The 19,040-nt window shown below is 32.7% G+C and overlaps 1 protein-coding gene and 1 long non-coding RNA gene across 2 annotated transcripts; one reads left to right on the forward strand and one right to left on the reverse strand.

The window, feature by feature from the left end:
- Positions 1–2,986: 2,986 nt before the first annotated feature.
- Positions 2,987–10,054, reverse strand: LOC139523116 (uncharacterized). Its single transcript, XM_071316897.1, has 4 exons — positions 9,919–10,054; positions 9,044–9,135; positions 6,886–7,243; positions 2,987–4,268 (listed from the first exon to the last, which is right to left on the reverse strand). The coding sequence occupies exons 2-4, from the start codon at positions 9,114–9,116 to the stop codon at positions 3,134–3,136; spliced, it is 1,566 nt and encodes a 521-aa protein (XP_071172998.1). The 5' UTR covers positions 9,117–9,135; positions 9,919–10,054; the 3' UTR covers positions 2,987–3,133.
- A 4,408-nt stretch (positions 10,055–14,462) lies between these two features.
- Positions 14,463–18,839, forward strand: LOC139523117 (uncharacterized). The gene is made up of 3 exons (XR_011664559.1): positions 14,463–14,656; positions 17,022–17,069; positions 18,106–18,839. It is a non-coding gene; the product is annotated as an uncharacterized lncRNA (long non-coding RNA).
- The last annotated feature ends 201 nt before the right edge of the window (positions 18,840–19,040 follow it).

Below are 19,040 nucleotides of genomic sequence, written 5' to 3' on the forward strand. Positions count from 1 at the left end.
ATCAATTACGTTGCACACGTAAATCACAGTTAGCTTAATTTTCTAAAATTGAAGATCTGTAAGTGTGCATTTCACTCAACATCTTTTAACTAAAAGTGTCAACATGTTTACAAACATTTGGATCAAACTTATAAACATATTCACCTAGCAGTATGTTTATTTTGTCGTAGGACGGTAACTCTGTGAAGCAAAAGTCGGGGAAGTTAGTAAATATGTACTCATTCATATCGGCATTATTTTGCATAGGAGAATAATCAGAACATTCGAGAACGAAGTGTTCCACAGACACCTCAGATTTGCATGAACATATTTGACAAATGGGAGTCTCACACATGTTCATTCTATACAAAACTTGATTCATGGGTAAACAATGTGTTAGTGCTAACAATTTTAACCTTGTAGACTTAAAATCGAGCAAGCGTGACAAATAAGGCTGTCTACCAGACGCAAGGTTAAAGTTAGAGAACGCATTTAGACTGCTTTCATTTCTTATAACTTGAAATTCTCTTTCACGAACAAACTTTCCAAAAAACTGTTAATAGTTATCAAAGGTACCAGGATTATAATTTAGTACGCCAGACGCGCGTTTTGTCTACATAAGACTTATCAGTGACGCTCATATCAAAATATTCATAAAGCCAGAAAATATTCAGGTAAACATTTGAGTTGTAAAAATCATCAAGACCAACAGTATTAAACACATTTTGCATATACTGGGTATGAGTATGGAACAGATTGTAAGTTTATAAACACAATTTTGATATCACAAGCTTAGATCATTTGAACTCCAGAAACATTTAAATTGTTCCTACAATATACCTAATAGATTTCATCTATATTTGCCATATATCAATATTTCTAACCGACATGTATTTAGTAATATGAGATGCTAGGTGGCGTGGAAAATACATCAAGGAGACAGCTCAAACAACGCAAACTACAAAAAAAAATCTCGAAGGAAAACATTCAGACTTCAACAATAGAAAATCTGTCAAACTCCTAATCAGCCAGAGTTTATAAGACTTGCGATATATTTAACAGAAACCACCAAAGATATGCAACCTTTACACAATTCTCAATATTAATATATCATCAAATAATTAAATATGACATGAAACAACATTCGGTGTCACTAGGTTTCCGACTGTTTCTGACATGCGTAGTTCATGAATCCAGAAAGTAAAAGTTTAAGTCCTTTCTTTTCACAATAACTCAAACTTATGTAGGTCTTTTTGGTATATATGTTGACACACTCATACTTTCTGACTTAAATATGTGAAACGTAGATTTACTCGTGTGGGAATAACACAACACCATTTGAAAGTGGCGCCAACATATTGCCACAAATATGATAGAATAGGTTAAATCCTCAATATGACCCGCAAACAAGTTTTAACAAAATACAACTCATCGGATTTATAGTTTTACTTCCGTCGTCCAGCATTGGTACATATTTAGTGCATATTCCAGAATTTAAAAAAAAACACAAACCTAGTAACTAGAAAACACCCGCGACATAAGGGGTTTGTATCAATTTATGTCTTTTTTTAAGCCTTTAGTTTTTGCACTCATATTACTTAAATGAAATTATCAATGAAAAATGTCTGAAACATCTGTTCAATATTTTTAAAAAGGAGTTGTAGACAGATTGCCAATTAGGCTATCCTCCAGAAACCATGTGAAGTGGATGAAGGCGGTAATATATTTTAATGCTGTCATTATTGATACTTACACTTTATAGAAATGTTCTTCACTAGGACTGCGTCGATACCACAATTAGTCGACGGTCAGCCATGGATGATTTCATCATCTCTTTAGTAAGTGTTTCAGTACTCGCATGATTCATAACAAGGTCATGTTTTTATCAAGAGAGTTATGACGTTTTAAAACTATCATTTGGATGTATATTGAATCAACTTTTTTATATTGCTTAAGATAGGAGAAAGATACCAGCTCATAAAAGGGACATGCAAACACATAAATTGAAAAACAAACTGCTATGCGGTATGGGATTTGTTCATTGTTGAAGGCCGTACGGTGACCTAGGGTTGTTGATTTTTGTGCCATTTTTTCTCATGTGGAGAGTTGTTTCATTTGCAATCATACCACATCTTCTTTTATATATTGACAACAAAATATCAAAAAACAAAAAAGACCAAATACAAACAATTACCGGTTACTATACAAAACAAAACGTGAAAAATAAAAGACAGAGCAACACAAATTATAATATAAAACCAGGGGCAGGTGCTCCTAAAGGGTATGCAGAAGATGCTCCACATGTCGTGCTGCTGATAAAAGTACTAATCTAGTGATAAGTGTAATTTGGTAGAAAGAGCATATCTGTTGCCATCTGTGAATCAACTGTATAACAGTATATTTTGTTAGCAGAATTTCTTTATTAGTTATTACTATTTCTAAACTAGATTCCAGTAGCTGAAACTGCTATTTGATATAGAAACTTAGAATTTTAAGTCTTTTGTTTTTTCTTTAAGCTTCGTGTCAATTTGACCAGTCCAACTAATGTTTTATTGGATACAACTTCGTCTATTTTATTTTATAAGAATAAAAGGAATTTATGTACGCACCAATTATATACGCTTTGACTTTGTTCTATATTTTAAAATGCTAAAAAAATACTTCTAAAATAATGAGACGAACGAATGATCAAATTGAGCATCGCAAAACTATGAATCAGTAATTTTGCATAAAAATAATAAATTATATTTATTGTTACAAATGTAAAAGTTTGTAACATTTGAATATGACACTTTGTCAATTTTCAATATGAAATATTTTCAACATCAATCGTTTTCATTAGCTGTTAAACAGACAATGCAGATTAGGTGTTCAAACAGCATACAAAACTATAACTAAACAAATTGCCAAACGTAGACTTTTGTACGTAGGAGTAATCAAATCAAGCTTATCTTGGTCCGAATATACATGATTCAATCAATACACTACATATATATGCAATAAAACGTGAAAATAAAAACAGATTTATTAAATTATGTTTGCACATTCATTTTAACATAGTAAGAATATCAATAAAATCATTCATCATTATTTGTTAATTAATTCCTTTAAACAACTCACTAGCATGCACCGAAATTAGTTCATGTAATATGTCTTAACTAACAAACCAATCAATAGCGGAATTGGAAATGTTATGTCCTTGACTCTGGTGTTCACCAACAGTCCATCTTGTTTCGTCTAATTTACCAGCTGTAGTAGCGATCATAAAATTCCAATAGGGTTTAGATCCAAATGCTACATTATATAACCCATCTCCTGTCAACCCAATCGACCGAATATGCTGTGCACCAAGATTATTTCCATCCGGACTTAAGCCTGCATTATCAGCGTTAAAGACAGCAATATAATCATTGTTTTGTTGATTACGTGTAGTAGATTTGATAATGTATCTGAGCATCTTTCCAGCTTTTACTCCCTGTATCAACGACGCCTTAGATCCATGTGTAGTTACACCTGTTTCTGAGTTGGAATACGCGTGTACCCAAGGCCTGGAGTCAATGAACCACTTTGTTGCTTGTCTATCGTTGGAACTGCCACGATTGGTGTGAGAACCTACATTGTAGCGGATGGTTTCTACATTTCCGGTCGTCGCAACATTTTGCCAATACCAGTATGCGTTGTCCTGAAATTTCTGTAAATTTGCTTTCGATACATGGCCTAGAACTTGCGCAGTTACATGACCGTTTCTTACCACTAACTGGTCAGCTTCAATTCCGTACGTATTATCTGAGTAAACTAGCCTCACCCGTTTGCCAACTAAAATAGCTGAGCGTAGGAACTCCAGGGAACCATCGATGGCTTGTCCGTCTTTGTCATGTTCGTATGCCAAGGTCCAACATGTATCAGCAAACCATTTCATCGATACTTTGTCATTAGAATGTCCTCGGTCAGTATGTTCACCAACAGACCATCTTGACATATCACGTGTTCCATCGGTTGACCATAGATTAAACCACCAATACGCATTCTGCTGGAATTCTATATGATTTCCGACAATTGACTGACTTACATGCCACAAATGGGTTCCAGCTACTTTCGTTTCAGCTTTATTATATGCTATATTTGAAAATTCAAGAGCTCCCGCTCGTTTACCATTTACATTGGTAACGTGAATTTCTGCTCCGTTAGCAACAGCTCTTGTTAGATGTTTTATATTGCCACAGCTTGCTGATCCACTGTCTGAGTTGCAGAAAATGGGAGTTTGCGGATTTGCGTCTGAGCTTAATTGTCTGAAAATAGAGATACCATTGGTCTGGCAATTATTATTTCAGTATATTATACTAGTAATGAGGTGTCAAATGAAAAAGAAACAACAAACAAACAAAGCACTCTGAGAAAGACTAATTATATGGGCCTAGCACATTGTTGAAGACCATACGGGAACCTTTTATGGTCATATGGTCTCTTGTGAAGAGTTATCTCGTTGGCAATAATACCACATCATCTATTTATATAATCAGCACTGCAAACTTCTACCTTATTCGATTTGTTGATTTTATGACGTTCAACTAGATGAAACATGTCCTCAAAGATTAATGGACATGTTATCATCTGTTATGTTTTTATTTTGAAAATTTATTTGACAAAACCACATAAGAATATCATATCATTACCGTTATCAATTTTCCTTCATCAGAAGCGCATTCCGACAATTAATGTCTTGAGGCAGGAATATTCGAAAACCATAAAGTAATACATATGCTACAGGGCTGTTCGATCCAAAAAGTACTTCAGATATAGTTAAATCCGGAAAAAGAATCAGTGTTTTGTATGAAAAGAAACAGACTTTAATTTAATATTAAAAACCAATTCTTCAGAGAACAATTGAAGGTCTTTCCACCTCGATAATAAGAATGAAATTTAAAAAAGGATGTTAGAAAATGTCACTCCTTGTTCTTGATGTAATTTAGTTCTTCAAATTGATATAAAAAAATAAGATTAAAAGGTATATGTAGAACACTTAATTGTTTTATCAAGAACAGAAAATAATTTTTAGCAAAGGTCAAAATCTAGAACGTCAAATTGACCTTTGACCTTGACCTCAATTTCAAGGTCATAGGTCAGTGATCTCAAATCAAAAGACCCCAGGTCAATCATTTGTATGGTTGTGGAGAAATACTGATTTCAAATACATAAGGGGAGAAAACTCCTACAAGGGTTAACCAAAACACTTCGACTGAAATAGTTTGAAGTTGTGCCTTTTTGTAAACAGTAATTTGGCAAACAAATCATATTATTTACTGTAACAGTTTCTTTTGAATAACGATAACAAGCAAAATTCAAAATTTATAACATGACCTTGACCCTCGACTTTGATCTCAATGTTAAGATCATAGGTCAGTGAACTCAAAACGGAAGACCGGAGGTCAATCTTTTGTATGGTTGTGGAGAAATACTGATTTGAAATACATAGGGGGAGAAAACTCCTATAAGGGTTAACCAAAACACTTTGACTGAAATAGGTTGAAGTTGCGCCTTATTGTAAACAGTTATTTGGCAAACACATCATATCATTTACTGTCACAGTTTCTGTGGCATAACGATAACAAGCAAAATTCAAAATTTAGAACTTGACCTTGACCTTTGACCTTGATCTCAATTTCAAGGTCATAGGTCAGTGAACTCAAAACGGAAGACTGAAGGTCAAACACTTGTATGGTTGTGGAGAAATACTGATTTGAAATACATAAGGGGAGAAAACTCCTATTAGGGTTAACCAAAACACTTTGACTGAAATAGGCTGAAGTTGCGCCTTATTGTAAACAGTTATTTGGCAAACACATCATATCATTTTCTGTCACAGTTTCTGTAATATAACGATAACAAGCAAAAATTTAGAACATGACCTTGACCTTTGACCTTGACCTCAATTTCCTTCAAATGGACCAAGGATTTCATATCAAAAGACTGTAGGCCTCTACGACTTATAACGTATGAATTTATCCAACCAATCGCCTATCTTAAATTTTCAAAAGGAAATAACTCCCATAAGATGTCTTCCCATCAGTCAAGTCAAAATACACCAAATCCTTCTCAAGAGTAGACGAACAATTTGGTGCAACCAGTTTGTTAAAATCTTTTACGGTTTTCGAGATATAGCGATAACAAGAAAAAAAGGACGCGGGGAGATAACTCCTATAAGAATAAGTGCTCGGTCACACAAGGTGAGTTTTGAAACCCCCATTACTGTACAACATCATTGGCCAAAAAATCCATTCGATATGTTGTAAGACAAAAAAGCATCTCAGACGGCAGAAGAAGAAAAAAAAATAATCAGAAGAAAAACAAAAGGTCTTTCCACGAAAAGTGGAAAGACCTAATAAGAGAGTCATAATATATAGGGGCACGGTAGTATTTCCTGGCCCATAAGGGATAATGATAGGCTTTTTATAATTTTGACCACTTTCTAACACTGCAAAAAATTTTAAATTTCGCAGTTAACTGAAATACTTTCATTTGACTATTCAGAAATAGATACGAATGTGTATCATGACCGCTTACTTTTTTTCCTATTTTTAAAAATCTTAGTCCACTATTGCTTTTAGGTCTTTTATCATGCAGTGAATACACAATCAAAAAAAAAATCTCAAAAATTCATTTTCATCTGTTTGTAAAATTATTTCATATTTTTCTACACATGATTCATCCCTCAGTTTTGGAAAGTGTGTTCAATTGATACTATATTTTATGTTCAATCACACTGTTCAGATACATTGACTTAGGTAGGGTACACAAAAGAGCAACCGAAATTCTGAAATGCAAATACTACCGTGCCACCTATATATCTGTTTTCCAACACTCGCCTCTTTAAAAAGTAATAAGACGGCTATTTATTTCTTTATATACCTTGTAAACCATCTGACACTGTATTTAGTTTTCGTTTCCGGTGTTGACGGTCGAGCATGAGATCCAACATACCACCGAGACATGTGTACATTTCCAGTAGTACATACGTTGAGAAACCACCAATATGCCTTAGTTTGATGTTTATCCCAACCATTCTTGCTGATATGAAAAAGTGACTGTACACACACTTCACCATTTAGGATGTACGTAAACTGGGTATCTGCATAATAATTTCCAAAACTGATCCGAACTTTTGCACCACTCAAGATATCCTGTCGAAGTGTTTCTTTACTACCGGTTACTACATTGCCTTGTTGGTTATTCTCTAATTGTTGTACCCATTCGCTCCCACAGGTTACTTTAAAAACAAAAAGGATAACATGAGAACATATTAATACGACTTCAATATGTTGACGAAAAGAACATGTGAAGCATTTATGAATATTTTGTACACGTCAATGAGAGAGTTATTCGACGACAAAAAAATAAGTGTTCATCATAAATGAGTGCACTGAAAGTAATTGGCTGGACATAATCATGATTCTTTTTTGAAATTGTCAATGTTGAACAAAGTAAATTGTTTCTGAAATACATTGTGCCGTGTTCAATTACAATTCTTGGTCCAGTTGCGATACTTGTGAAAATGACACATAAAACGCATTCTATTCCACCCTGATAGCTTAGAAACTCTTAGACCTATGCAATGCAACTTAAAGACCACCACAAGATCGTATTGAACAGAAGTAAATTGTCAATTTCCAAACAGGGAGAACTAAACATTTTAACAAGTAACGCTCATATTAATTGCTATTTGAATAACGTTGTCTTTTATAAATAAAAAGTCGCAGATGTTACATTTGTACCGTAAAAAAGTACAACTACACCAAAAAATAAAATGAAATAGCATCAAAATATCATGATCAAAGCAAGTGTTAATTCTTGATTTGCTGAACTTCTTAATTACGTACATATTGAATATCTAATTTTACATATTCCTTTATAAAAGAATGACAAAAAACAACTAAAATCAATAACATTTTTCCCTCTGTGTCCATCCAATACCTTGTGTTGATAGGGTCGATTAACGGATAAAATGTTTACCAAATATAAAGATACGAATTATCAAAACACATTCCATTTACAACTGGATGACAACCATGATGATACAAGTGAAGAATGAAGATAATCATCTTATGCATTTAATTATACATTAATCACCGATAACACTATGCTTTCAAAATACCGATTAAACGTTTTAAGTGTAACTTTTATTTCTCTAATGTGATAAAATCAAGATTCTCTCCTTAGATTTGATTTTTGAAGGGTTGATTATCGATAATTCATACAGATATTGAATTTAGCTTTTAGTGGCATTACCCTTTTAGGTTTATTCATCAAATATGTGTGCGGTTTTTCAACGTTATGTTTACATACATTATAAATGTTTTAAATATATATTTTTGTTTAATGCCACAGAACTAAAAAACCTTTATGAGGAACAAAAATCTGAATAAAATCTTTTTTTTTTTAGTTTTTAACCCTGACTGAAAACGACATATTGCTGGTTTCAAACATTAAAAGTAGCACGACAGAATTTCAGACACATTTTTGATTACTGTCGGTCGTCGGTAGCTTTTGCATGAATATTTGACACAAGTGAAACCTTTTGTTTGTTTATCGCGTTTGTATTTTTTTTACAATATCGACTTTTATTTCCATAATAACACTATTCTTTGATAACGCAAGCCTGTAAAAATGCAAATTCAACCCGTTGCTGTTGTTTGTGAAAAATATAAATGATATTATTAATTTAAGGCCTAGGACATAAATAAAAGTGTCCAACAGTTTTGTTCTTCTTGATTCACCTTTTTAAGTTGAAAATAATGCAATCAAATCAACCATAAAACAAGGTTTATTTCACCATTTTCTACTTAAGAAAATGCCTGTACCCACCAAATCTGGCATATAACAATTTTTATCCATTCGTTTTGATGAGTTTGAGCTTTAGACTTTTTCATTTGATTAAGGGTTTTCCGATTTTAATTGTCCTCAGAGTTCAGTATTTTTGTTATATTACTTTTGTTTAATACATGGCTTATGCCTCTAATGAAGAATAACACGACCTATGGTAAAAATTAGTAAAATAATGTTGACTTACTTCCGTTTTGCTGGCAGGACTCCACCGTTATAAGTGAAATGCAGATTAAGAAAACTGTTCCACTCCAAATCATGATTCCCTGCAGAGGTCTTCTAAAAAAAGTGTCAAGCTATACAATTATTGCTTCCAATTATTCAAACTGTCTGAGATTGTTTTCAAGTACTATATATACCAGGGTTCGTACGAGTTAACATATTTAAAAAGACGAATCCGAAGGATGAGCGTGTTTAAATATATTAATGAGTAAGACACATGGTATATAAAAATTTTAATATAAATAAAATGATTGACAGCTTGAACAAATATAAGAAATTGATCACGTCACCGTTTTTTCCAAAGGGAGAAAGCTCTCTCAACTAAGTTTTTCGCCCCGTGTATGATCATATGCGCAGATATTTCATTATGCAATCAAAAAGTAAACAAAAATGTCGGATTCAAGCAACAAGTATTAAATAATTATTCGAATGACGGTAAGCATCTTTTTATTTTAGCCTTAGCATATTATTGTAAACATTACATTACTATGCATTTATCAAAACAAACGTATAACATATGAGCTGCGTCGGATAGAAATCGACCTTATGCAAGTGTACGTATGTTTATATATGTATAAGACTTTGTTTAATTTTGGAACATTTAAAAAACGATTCAAAGGTTTTTGGTCTGATATATAGGAATTTCATATCAACAAAGTTATCTCATATCAACAGTTACATATAGTGATTGTTCATAGCGATTTTTTTTCAATCCGACAAAAGGTTAAAAGATGTATTGATATTCATTTGCATAAGGTCGATTTCTATCCGACGCAGCTCATATTATAAGTGGGTAACATGAATTATGTAACTCATATAGTTTTTATGATAATGACTTACCTTATCAATGATAAAAGTCTTTGGGTTTTTTATGACTTTTGTTAAGTTCGACTTCAGCTACTTAGGTATCTTGACAAAGTGTTTTTGATACTTTATTGAACATGTATGTTATTCAACGGAAATCCCTTAAAAGGAAATGTCAATTGTCAATATTTCCGATAAGCTGGTTACAAATAATTAAAGTTGAAGAGACAGTTAATGTATAAATAAAAATGTTATGACATTTTCCAGTATTATCAGTATATACAACCACAATCTTGATAAAGAGGCAACGCATGCAACGTATATAGATTTGAAAAGTAAAGAACTAAACGACATACATAATCATATAGACTGTCAATATTCATCCCTCCTAATACCTGTCTGCTAAAGTACAATTTCACACTTACCCGTAAGACAAGTCTGACTCAGCACAATCCCACCTCCTTTCTCCTTATGATTAGTTTAACTGAAGTCTCATCCCTCCTTTTTCCCTTTGACAAGTCTTACTCAGTTCGTACCCACTCCTTTCCCTTATGACCATTATAACCCAATATTCAACGTCCGTCTTATCCGTAAGACCAGTCTGACTCTATCTGCATCCCTCCTTCTCACTCTTTCTTTCCCTTTGACCAGTCTGACTCAGTTCTCGTCCCTTCTCCTTACACTTGTAACTGTCTGACTTAGTACTTATCCCTCTCCTTACCTTACCAATACGTCTGACTCAGTTCTCTTTACTCCCCCTTTCAATTATGACCACTCTGACTCAGTATCCATCTATCCTCCTCATCCTAGTGACCAGACGTACTCAGATATGTGACCCTTCATCTGACGCATTTGATCATTTTTTACTTAGTATTAATCCCACGCCTTTACCTTTTTAACCACTCCGACTCAGTATTCATTCCACATTTTTACCCTTTTGACCATTTTGACCACTCTGACTCAGTATTTATCCCACCTCATTGCCCTTTTGATAACTTCGACTCAGTCTTGTTTTCAAAATGTTTGATTTTAAGCGTACCTGATAAAGATAAATGCAGAAAAGTGCTTCCAACGTTCTCAATTAATGGAATGTTTCTTTCATCAACGAACACAATTACTGGAGATGATACTACTGCTGGTGTGCGGTTAGTTCCTTTGATATCATCAGCTCAGTGGTCAGTTATTTGGTATAGCATGATTTATAATGCTTTTTAAAACTTTCTAAATCCTCGTTGATATATGCAGAAATTATTAATACACGAAGGTTCTAACTGCCGCATGTAAAGTTGTATGTGTTTGTTGTAAGCTTCCTTTTGTTAAAAAAATTCCTAACGTTTCTACGTTTTTATACATTCCTTGCTTTAACATGTTTGGGTTTGTGTTTAATATTTAAGGAAAGTTTAGAATAAGATTACTATTTTTAATTTTAATGGGGTTGATTTGGTGTATATCTCACATCTTTCTGCACACTCAATCGGAGAAAATTTGACATAGACGTTTTCAACTATAGCTTTCTGTTCAGCCTTTGAACATTAGCAAATAAAGGCAACAGCAGTATCGCTGTTCGAGAGTCATGATTCGATTGGGAGAAAACAAATCCAAAAGCTATCCCTCAGTGGCTAAGAAATAACAAATGCAAAACATTTCAAACGAGAAAACTAACGGCCTTGTGTATGTACAAAATAATGAACGAAAAACAAATATGTAACACAGCAACAAACGACAATCCGTGAATTAGGGACTTCTGACTTGGGACATGCAAATACATTATAATTATGATAAAGTTTAGAAAAAAAAAATTTCTAATTTGATTGGGATGCTGTGTCATTGACGTTTATCCATATCTCTCTTCATGCATATAATATATGCATAATAATACTCCATCGAAAGTATCTAATATACGTTAAGAATAGTCTTTAAAAACATGAACATATTTCATATGATCTTTTATACTGGTAAATTCTTTATATCTGAATTTAAGAGAAAGAAAGGAAAGAATGACCCTAAACATGTATCTAATATAAATCTAACGTGTACTTCGTGTCACGCTTGTGAGTACTTTCTTATAACATCAAAATAGAATCAGGAATTACACAACACATTAACGCTACAATAGTCGCACATAGAAGAACATGTATTATATGTAAATAAACGTGACAAACAGACACCTGCAGTTGTCTTTTTACCTTGTGTTTGTAAACATCCACGTCTCATTATAGTATTATATTTATTTTATTGTGGCTGTTTTGTTGAGGTATCATATCCCGTCATTTATAAAAGTGTCAATTTTCTTTCCTTACTTTACCAATATGATGTGTATGTTACTAATGTTCGTACAAAATGACAAATCATTTATCGTATTTTGGCTTGTTTTATAATTATTTAATTGTTTACGTGCATACAATTAAAAACGGCTTGTGTCATTCGACCGCTAATTGCATAGACGTAAGATATTTTTCCAAAAATTGTTTACTTTAATTTAAGTTGTTTTCGTTTTTGTTTAATGATTAGATTAAAAGAAAATATATCTTATATTTCGAAGGGAGAGTATTACCCTTCTGACAACAACAATTTTGAGAGAGGAATTTGTAAAAGTGAAAATCCACTTGTTTTCAAATCCTAATAAGATTGTTATAATGTAATGTTTACGTTATTTATTTTGAAATAAAATATTGTTTACACTCACAACAATTAGAAATGCCAATTGATATCAAATAAGTCGTAATTAAAAAAAACTAAATGTTTAATCCCTACTCGATTATTCCAGATCTCCAACTACTATCCACTTGCATTTTGACAGAAGTTTTCAATGTAAAAAAAAAAGAAAATAAATCGCCCCTCCTCTATCTCCAATTATTTCCTTATTTTAAATAAAAACTCATTATCTGACTTCTACCGTTTTGTCCGATGAACGCCCCCATTATAGTTGATAAGTAATATTTCCTTTGTTTGTATGTTTAAACTATAATTCATGTAGACATGATTAAAGAGAAGTAAACCTTTTTCATTTCCAGGTCAAATATCAAGATCACAGATGCTAAACAAATGTGCTATAGAACGATATCTGAACAAGTGAGTGTTTGCTCGATAATGAATTCTGTTGAAAAGCATGTAATTTTGTGCTATAAATGATGAATTAATACAACATTTAAATATATGTAATCAACCCATGTCAGTTTGTATGCCCCACCTACGATAGTAGAGGGGCATTATGTTTTCTGGTCTGTGCATCCGTTCGTCCGTCCGTCCGTTCGTGCGTCCGTCTGTCCCGCTTTAGGTTAACGTTTTTGGTCAAGGTAGTGTTTGATGAAGTTGAAGTCCAATCGACTTCAAACTTAGTATACATGTTCCCTATGATATGATCTTTTTAATTTTAATGCCAAATTAGGGTTTACCCCCAATTTCACGGTCCACTGAACATAGAAAATGATAGTGCGAGTGGGGCATTCGTGTACTGGAGACACATTCTTGTTTAAGATTCATCCACAGAAAGGACTACCGTTTTTGTTTTCTTTAAGATGAAGTTTATTTTTTCGTTAAAGTAAAGACCAACTTTTCTATGTCCGGTAGCATCGTATAATGTCAAATCATGTTCTCGAACATTATCTGGACATCGGTGAACAAGCAACATTGCCAAATAATACAAACGTTCACCCGTTATCGTAGAACTTTCCCAAGTCTAAATTCTGCGAAGAATTGAATGAACATTTACAACACACAGATAAACTCGGGAATAATTCAGACATCTGAACATCGGTGCACAAGCCACATTGCTAAACCACACAAACGTTCACCCGTTATCGTAGAACTTTCCCAAGTCTAAATTCTGCTAAGAATGGAATGAACATTTACAACACATAGATAAACTCGGAAATAATTAAGACATCTGGACATCGGTGGACATGTAACATTGCTAAACCACACAAACGTTCACCCGTTATCGTAGAACTTTCCCAAGTCTAAAGCCTGCTAAGAATCGAATGAACATTTACAACACACAGAAATGTTCGGGAATAATTAAGACGCATAAAGACAAGCAACAATGAATACTACAAAAATGAGAAACATGGATTCTGAAATGGCGACGTCATAAATCAACAGAAAATGATTCTTTAAAGACACTCGTCGTGAAAACAATTTGATAGGAAGATTATATTTTGTTTCAACTTATTACATTTTTTTATTTCTAAAATGAGGCATTTGCCTTAATGAAGTTACGGACCTGGTTCCAAAGAGGAAACCCTTAATATTACAAAAGTACGCACGATCTACGCTTTTACAACCCTATGAAAATGTAAAAAAGGAGCATTAAAATTTTATAATTACGTCTCATGATACAACCAAATCGAGAGTTACAAGTTTTTCACATTTTTCTGTTGTTTTCTTAATTAATTATTTTAACACGGTATCGGTCAGCACCTGCAGTCATAGAAGTTGATTTTTTTTTAATATGTAAATGGAATATGACATTGGAGAGTCTCGCGATTGTTGTCAGCTAATTACAGATTCTAAGTATACATGTAATATAATTATAAGTTATTATAGAACAAATATCACGTTTCATCAAAAAGAAATTAATTACCTGTATATAAACGTATCAAGAAAACACGTTAGTAAGTGTAAATATATTTACGTGAATTCACTGATCACGACATCAAACTTCAGAAAGAAGAGCAATGATATAGAAAGACACTACAGTAACTGATTATTGAATGACCTGTGTGAGCATATATAAAGTTGGTTTATATTAATGCCCATCTTTATTGTGGAAAAGGTATGTTAATTGTTTAATCTATTTCTTAAGTGCTTTTTAGATTTGTGGAATGCGTACAGCGCTCAGAATAATTCCCTTATCTTATTTTTTTTATGTTAATGCGTTTTTACTATGAACATGTACTATGGAATTTAGGTTGGTAAGAATATTTTTTATCCCCGGCTTAGTATATATCCAGGATTTTGATTGGTTAACGCACGTCGTTACAAAACCCATAGCCCCTGGGTGTTGCTAACCCATATCCCCGGACGTTGCTGACCATTATTCCGGGGAACTTCACGCAAGTTTTCCTTAGTTCCATGATTGCTCCTTGTGAAATATTGAATTCTGTAGATTATCCATAATGTTTGTAATTAAATATTTGATTCATTAACGATTTTGTCCTATTATGCCGATTATTTACATTCATTTCATTAAATGCATCACTTGACTGCAACATATTCAAGGAATGGGACTACTGACCTAGCTATGCAAATGACCCATGTTGACGTCACACCATCTATGGCGTAACGGTCACAACATTGAGCGCCAAATTTGACTCTATCCAGTTTCTCTGTCTCCGTATTAAAAACGACTTATATTTGACTACCTGTAGGGTTCTACCAAAGGTAGTACCCTACACCCCGTAAAAAATATGTAAAATTTCCAAATTTCAATAAAACATTTTTAGATAATGAAAAAAACGTTGTTTTCGCGTTACAGTTTGTACCCGAATTTCCATAAATCTCGCCCAATTCGAACTAAGACCGGGGATAAATTCGTTATCTACGTTCATATCCGTAGATATGGATATTTTAACACCCTTCAGTACCCTGTACACCCTTCGGCTACGCCTCATGGTGTACTGGGGTACTTCATGGTGTTAAAATATCCATATCTACGGATATGAACGTAGATAACTTATAGTCTTTGAGATAAATTATTCATATGTTTTGTATATATAGTTTGCATGTAATATGCTAAGAGTATATCTGTGGAAAATAGAAAATGACTTATTGCATCTTTTGTTAAATCCGACGGAAATGTACAATAAGTTTTATTGCATTGAATATTCCATTTGTATTTTCGACACATTCAACGGATCATTTAAATGAGCAACACTTATCCGTGTTAGGAAAATACGGTAGTATTTCTTCCATAGGCGAACAATATATATATATATAAACCAGGACATAGCAGTTTTGCGAATTATAGGTTATTTGTTATTATGTTTTAAACATTGAAAAATAAAATATACCCATGCATCCACCCGCTTATTCTTGAAAGACATCGGTGAACAAATTAAAGTTTAATATTAGTGCCCATCTTTTTTTTAGGAAAAGGTATGTTAATTCATTTATCTATTTTGTATGACATTTTGATAAACTTAGATTGATTAATAATTACATTAGATGTATGTTTCATTATAATATGTTATTCTGATTGGCTAACTGCACATCACGTGTTATTCCGTAAGCAGTTGCATTGCTCAATACAACTTTTCATTCATGATAACACGTGCTCCAACAATAAAGTGCACAGGTGAATTAAATAATAAAATATATAAAATTCGTGTTTTCATGATCATAGCTAAAAAATGTAATTATAAGTATTGAATGCTTCTTTTTGTAACTTTATAGGGTTGTAAAAGCGTTGACCGTGCGTACATTTTTAGAATGAAGCGCTTCCGCGCTTCATACAAAATGTACTTCGGTCAACGCTTTTACACCCCAATAAATTTACAAAAAGAAGCATTCAATTCTTAAATAAAAAGCTTGTATTAGAATTTTACAACAAAGGAGTAGGTCCGGTAAAGGCCGATTTTGACCTGAAATTTCAGGTTCATCTGATGAAAGATTTTGGACACTTTTTAAACACTTTTAAAAGTGTCTACTTCAGTCGATTCAATAGTTTATAAGAAAGATTTGGTCATCAAAGACTCTACAATTGAAGCTAAAAAATCTCTCAAATATGGCACTTTTCGGATGGTTTTTGTCAAAAATGAAAGTAGCCGCATCCGTGTTCATTCTCATCTTTTATATATGGTATGTATTATCATCAAATACAACTTAAATTTTAAAAAAACAAGAATTAACACGAATGCAACCACTTCCATTTCAGACGGAAACCGTCAAAAATTAACCAAAATGCTAAAATTTGGATGAATTCAGTAATTTAGCATGACTTTATTATGCTAGTTCCAGAACCATGTGCATTGTTATGTCAAAATAAGCCATATTTATGTAACAGAAGTATTTTACTTTCAAATAAATAGCCGAAAGTAAACATTCTAACAATTTTGTAAAACTGCTATATTTTGGACCAAAAAGGGTCTTACAGGACATACTCCTTTGTCGGTATCGATTATTTTGTTTATTTATTTTAGGTCAATGATGTTAATGACGATACCATCCCTTATTCTGATCATTGAATTGTAAGTTTTTATTTAACAATATAAGTGATAATAATATGAGTAAAAAGTAGACGTCAAATCAAAATTAAAAACATATCTTCCAATCGAAAAGGTGGTTCTCATTAAACAGTTAAACATTTCATTTGCAAAAGTGTTATTTGTTCGTCTTTGTAAACTAGAAATATCAAATACCATGGTATATTTATCACACATATAAAATGAAAGTGTCAATGAAACGAACAGCTATGATTGCTTTCATATAATGTATTTTTATTCCAAAGAGTTGCTTTGATTTAAGTTGCATACTATTATCTTATCTTTGTGATTATCAACATGATGGAGTTAATCCGCCAATACACGTCATTGTGGGAATTAAGGTTTGAAAAATCAGTATGCAGTATCTATGCATGTATCTATTTGTATTGTCCAATAATGCAACGTAAATTCATCTGTCAAATAATCCTAAAACCTTCTTGATTTCTATTGACCAGTATTGCAATTGTTATTTTAAAGTCCTTTTTGGGCATGATTTAGGTTATGATTATAGCTTAAACTGCATCTGCATCTCAAAGCGCTTGCCTCGAGATACCCGAGATTTATCGGTTCATTTGATAATGAATTTCTTGTAAAAGGTCACCTATAAAAAAAAAGTTGTCTTCGCATTAGCCTAAATAAGCATCGATTGTAATGACCCTATTAGAACACACTTTTATTGATTTTGTGTTTTTTTTAAAGCAAGGATATTTTAAATCCATTCAATTTTGTTGAAGTGATAATGATAAACTAACTGAAACATTGCCTTAGTAAAATTTAAAATTCAAAAAACAAATCTGTTATAAATGTTTATGAAAGTGGCAATACAAAACAAAAAACTTAGTTGAAATAAAATAGTAAGTTATGCTACAATCAGAATATAATACCAAAATATTATTTAGCAACATAATAATAATGAGTATTACTCTTGCAGATTTTTGATTTGCTTTCAACATTTGCTCCAAGAAAGAAGTTATGTAAATATACCGACATAAATGTATCAATAATTCAGTTATTTTCACAGGTTGAGCAATATGCCTGCAGTGACCAGTACAGAACCTACACACAATTCACAGTTTATGATGAACTATCCTGCAGACGATATTTTGTTGTATCCATTCAAAAACACTAAAAGGTACATATCCAGGGACGAAGATGAACCACTAACACAAACGAGCTGGGGCTTACCGCGACGAAAAATATCACAACAATACAAAGACCATGATAGGCATGTATCCTGGGACGAATATGCACCACCAACAAGAACAAAGAGGAACTCATCTCGAAGGATGATATCCCGGCCATTCTTTCTCAGACTTCTAAAATCCTTAGGCATCCATGTCAGATTAACATGGAAACGCAATCATTTACAGTTGTTACTTTGGTCATAATATCGTCTAGAAATAGACGTGTATATCATGTAATTGTAAAATGTTTTACCATTAAGATTTACCGATAAGATTGACAATTTCTTTTTGTTTTCCGTTTACGTCAAAAGAACAAACTCACTTTCATTTATTCTGTATATTCACCTCTTGCTTTTTTTATCTGTTAACAAAATGTATGAACACATATATGTATCCTTTACAGAAAAAAATTAAATCATGATAGTAAGCCTTCTCTATATTCCTGATCACACAACGTAAAAAATACAAAATCATATATCAATTAGGCAGTCATTGTTTTTAGTTAATATGTTGTAACTCACTGTTTACTTCAAGAAGTATTATAAACCAGGTATAAATACAAAAATCTTGTTTTGAGTATTAGAAGTAGTAATATTATAAAATATATAATTGCTATTACTTTTTTTTAAATCCATATTACTACAGATGTGATGCTTCTATTAATCAGTATATTCGTCTGTGGTTTTATAATAGGTTCAACTGTCTATGAAAAACATGATAAAAGTAAAATAAAAAGAAAGTTGAACTATTTTCGATTTTTGGGTTTGAAGCG

This window comes from Mytilus edulis, chromosome 5 (genome assembly GCF_963676685.1).
Source record: "Mytilus edulis chromosome 5, xbMytEdul2.2, whole genome shotgun sequence".
NCBI classification, from domain to species: domain Eukaryota; kingdom Metazoa; phylum Mollusca; class Bivalvia; order Mytilida; family Mytilidae; genus Mytilus; species Mytilus edulis.

What these genes read in the sequence shown, in the direction of transcription:
- LOC139523116 (XM_071316897.1), bottom strand. Translation starts at nt 9,116, where the DNA reads ATGATTTGGAGTGGAACAGTTTTCTTAATCTGCATTTCACTTATAACG. An exon ending in GTCCTGCCAGCAAAACGGAA is followed by an intron (nt 7,244 to 9,043) that starts GTAAGTCAACAT and finishes TTGTTTTTAAAG; the next exon opens with TAACCTGTGGGAGCGAATGG. An exon ending in AGTGTCAGATGGTTTACAAG is followed by an intron (nt 4,269 to 6,885) that starts GTATATAAAGAA and finishes CTCTATTTTCAG; the next exon opens with ACAATTAAGCTCAGACGCAA.